The 3531-nt window shown below is 42.3% G+C and overlaps 1 protein-coding gene across 1 annotated transcript; it reads left to right on the top strand.

Annotated features, from left to right (window-relative positions):
• The first annotated feature begins 828 nt into the window (after positions 1–828).
• On the top strand, positions 829–2784 carry LOC137943604 (major latex allergen Hev b 5-like). Its single transcript, XM_068789069.1, has 2 exons — positions 829–942; positions 2098–2784. Exons 1-2 carry the CDS (start codon positions 928–930, stop codon positions 2557–2559), a joined length of 477 nt encoding a protein of 158 aa, XP_068645170.1. The 5' UTR covers positions 829–927; the 3' UTR covers positions 2560–2784.
• The last annotated feature ends 747 nt before the right edge of the window (positions 2785–3531 follow it).

The following is a 3531-nucleotide window of genomic DNA, read 5'->3' as shown; positions in this document are numbered from 1 at the left end:
CAGTGATTCCACTAACTGGGACTTCTTTATCGATCAAAGATAATACAGTGAGGACAGGCATGCTTTGCTCTCTCTCTTTCTCTCTCTTTACCTTCTCTTTTACGACTAATTTGGCAAAGTTGTTCAGTGCGCGATTTAGATTTTAGGGTTTACCTCCTCTTTTTACAATCTCTTTTATGACTGACACCCCAGCTCGGACAGTAACGGCCCTTGTGTCGCCGCCGGTTCTTTTTTAACTTTTCCCGTTTCCGTCAACATGGCTCCGGCGAACCAACGTGGCACGACCGCCGCCCCACGTGCCCCTAGGCTGACATGGCGTCCGGGCCTGATGAGTGGGACCCGCCACGAGGTACCGTCGGCTCGAAAGCCGGTGAAGGTCCGCGACAACGTCACATGAATGATTTTTTTATCCACGTCAGTGCCAGCATCTCCTTTTCCTCCTATATATGTGGGTCCCCGATCAGCACCGCCTCTAGACTAAGTTTCCGGCTTTGAACGAAACGAGGGCCCACAGACTCTAAATATAAAATGAAATACTGCCACGTGGAAATATTCTCTTCGGGAGCCGTAAAAGCCGTGACAGGTGAATTATGGGCGCAGGGAGGGGTTCGATTAAACAAAACGTCGACGTACGTGTTGCCGCTGCTGCGCCAGCTTTTTCTCTCGATTCATTATTCCTTTTTTAAAAGATTACTAACTGGAAGTTAAGATGGTTTTTGGTAATTTTCTTATTTAGTATATACTCGATATTTTATTGGCTCTCGGTCTGATTCTCAAAGCTTTGTTAGTATAAATTGACGTGAAGAGGCCTTGCACCTTCATTGGATTTGATTCATTTTTTCTCTTGCGTCCCTCTTCTCTCTTCTCTCTCTCTCTCTCTCTCTTTCGACTTTCTGCTTATTCTTTGCTTCCGATTTTCAGAGTTCAATGGCTTCAGCCGAGGTGAGCTGCCATTAGAGCTGCTTTTCATGGTTTCTGATTGTCTTTTATTTTGTTCGTACCATGTTTCTTTTTCTTTTTCCTCTATTTCGATCCTGCTCTGTATACGATGATGGTGAGTGTCCATAACCGGAAGGCGAGGAATTGGAATCACGCAAGCAGTCATCGAGAGTTTTAAATTTTTTGTGTTTGATAACTTCGCGTGATAAATTTAAAATGAAAGAACTGTGCTGATCGAACTAGGATCATGATCTATATTATAACTTTAGAATACGTATGACAGTATATTATGTGAGAATTTCTGAAACTAGGTATAACGCTGTGATCTTACAATTATCTGTGTTCGTCCTTGTTAATCAGGAGCTGATCGATACATCTCCAATCATGTGGTTGTATAGTAGATCTTAACACTTAGCTGGCTAACCTTTGAATAAAGCATATTTGATGAATTAGATCGTTTGATCAGACTTTAAGATCACATATGAAATCCTGTTATAGTACTTATACCTCTGCAGGGTGTACTTGGCTTTTCCAGGAATAAAGCTTCCACAGCAGGGACTAACACTTCCATAACGTCTACCCTTTTCTTTCTTTTCTGTCTACGCCTCTGTATAAGTTTATATTTCGCATCACCGTTCGATCTAGGATGAGTTATCCAATGAAATAAAGTTTTCGAAAAAGAAATATTGAGCAAGAAACTAATTTTGTGCCATCTAGCCACAGATAGATCCATCGTGTGATTTCTATGAGTCAATATGGATTGGATTGTTGGATATTTGAAACCAATACAGTCAATATTCGTTTGGATTAGTCGCTTTGGTTCTGTATCGTATTGAACTGGTTTTCTACGTAGTTTTCCAATATCACCCGCATCAGCCATTCAGCTTCCAGTGGTGTTCATATTGTCTGGGGTAATCTACACATAACCACGTAATTACTTCATTAGATTAGAGAATTATATGTCAAATTATGTTTTAATTTTGTTACCGGTCTGATTCAGTGAGTATTTTTATGAATTCAAATATGTTTTACACGAGCCTGGCATTTTCTCACAGGAGAGTCATTAAACGAGGACTTGATTCAGTCCTCGCAGAATCTGATTCCTCTTGTCCTATGTTTGAGTTCTGTTTGACAATTCATGATGTGGCCTTTGCACAGGTCGTAGCAGCTCCTGCTCCAGAGGTGTCAATCGCTGCCGAAGAAGAAACCAAGCAGGAGGCCCCTTCTGCCACCGAGCCGGAAGCCATCCCAGCTGCAGCCGAAATTGTTTCCCCAGCAGTTGCCGAAGTTGTTTCCCCAGCAGCTGAAGAAGCAGAACCCGTCAAAGAAGTTACCAAGGAAGACGTACCTGAAACCACGGAAGCAGAAGAAGAAAAACCTACTGAGGTAGTGGAGCCGGAGACCAAGGAAGTCGAAGTAGAAGCCTCTCCTGAGGTGAAAGAAGAAGAGAAGCCTTCCGAAGTTGAAACAGTGCTAGAAGGTAAGGAAGAAGAACAGACACCCGCTTCTGGAGAAACTTTAGAGACCGCTCCAGCCACAGAGGAACCAAAAGTCGAAGAGCAAGAAGTAAAAACTGAAGAAGAGAAGGCTGAAGAAGTGACGACCGAGGCTTCGGTGTAGAGTTTGTTGACGGACTGGGTTCTTTTTAGCTTCTACAGTTGCAAGCAACAGCGTAGAATAGAGGGGAAATAACTAGTATTAGTATAAGCAGAGAACCGGAAGGCTTTGCTGTGTGGCTTGAGAGAGAGAGAGTAGAGATCCATGGTTGGTGTGTATTTGATTGTATTGTAAGTCGCCAGAGGTTTCGTTGGATGTGTTTTTAATATAATCTGGTATTGATTTAAACTAGAGCTTCGCGTTTGCAAAGCGAACAGCAACCCTCGAGTTGGTGAACCAACTAGCGCAACCAAGATCCATGCCTCTTTGTGCGATTTGGTGAAAACAATTCTCACCAAAATCAAATAACATTAAATCAAGGGCGCTCTTCCATCACACATGGACGTACTCCAGGGTAAATGCTCCGCCCTGCCTCCGATATGAAGAACTCAGTTTAAAGAGCAGATGAGGAGGATAAATAGCGGTGCCTGCTTTCACAAGATCAGACCAGTGATCCATAAGACGCTGTGATTGCTAATAGCAATAACCAGGCAAATTCTTCAATTACTTAACACTAGTCCCAAAGTCAAGTATCCAATCAAGCAATTGGCATTTTACCAGAGATTTGATCCCAGCATCCCATTTGTTCAACTACTAAACTCAGGGTTGGGCTGCATTGTCTAGCTACAAGACACCCATTAACTGCTTGCTCAAAAGAAACTCGCTGGGATGACATTTGAAGTCATTGTAGGGTTGATGGATTGCCTTCCAAGTGACTGTGAAAACCTGCCCTTTATTACTTAATGATGTTGTAGGCATTAAAATTTAATCATCAAAATTAGAACTCTGATCAACAGTCTAGACCGTTGACATTGATTAGCGACCAATGGTTGATCACCCGAGTCAAAGCTCTCAACAGTTTATGCATAGAAATTTTGTGAAATAGTATGCTAATTGTCAAATTAAGAGTTTTGGCTAACTGTTAGTGAAAATGGA

Source organism: Aristolochia californica, unplaced genomic scaffold (genome assembly GCF_029961685.1).
Source record: "Aristolochia californica isolate CCGP_79_NKW_82.1479 unplaced genomic scaffold, dmAriCali1.0.hap1 SCAF_1, whole genome shotgun sequence".
In the NCBI taxonomy this organism is placed as follows: Eukaryota; Viridiplantae; Streptophyta; class Magnoliopsida; order Piperales; family Aristolochiaceae; genus Aristolochia; species Aristolochia californica.
This window is presented reverse-complemented; position numbering and strand designations above follow the sequence as displayed.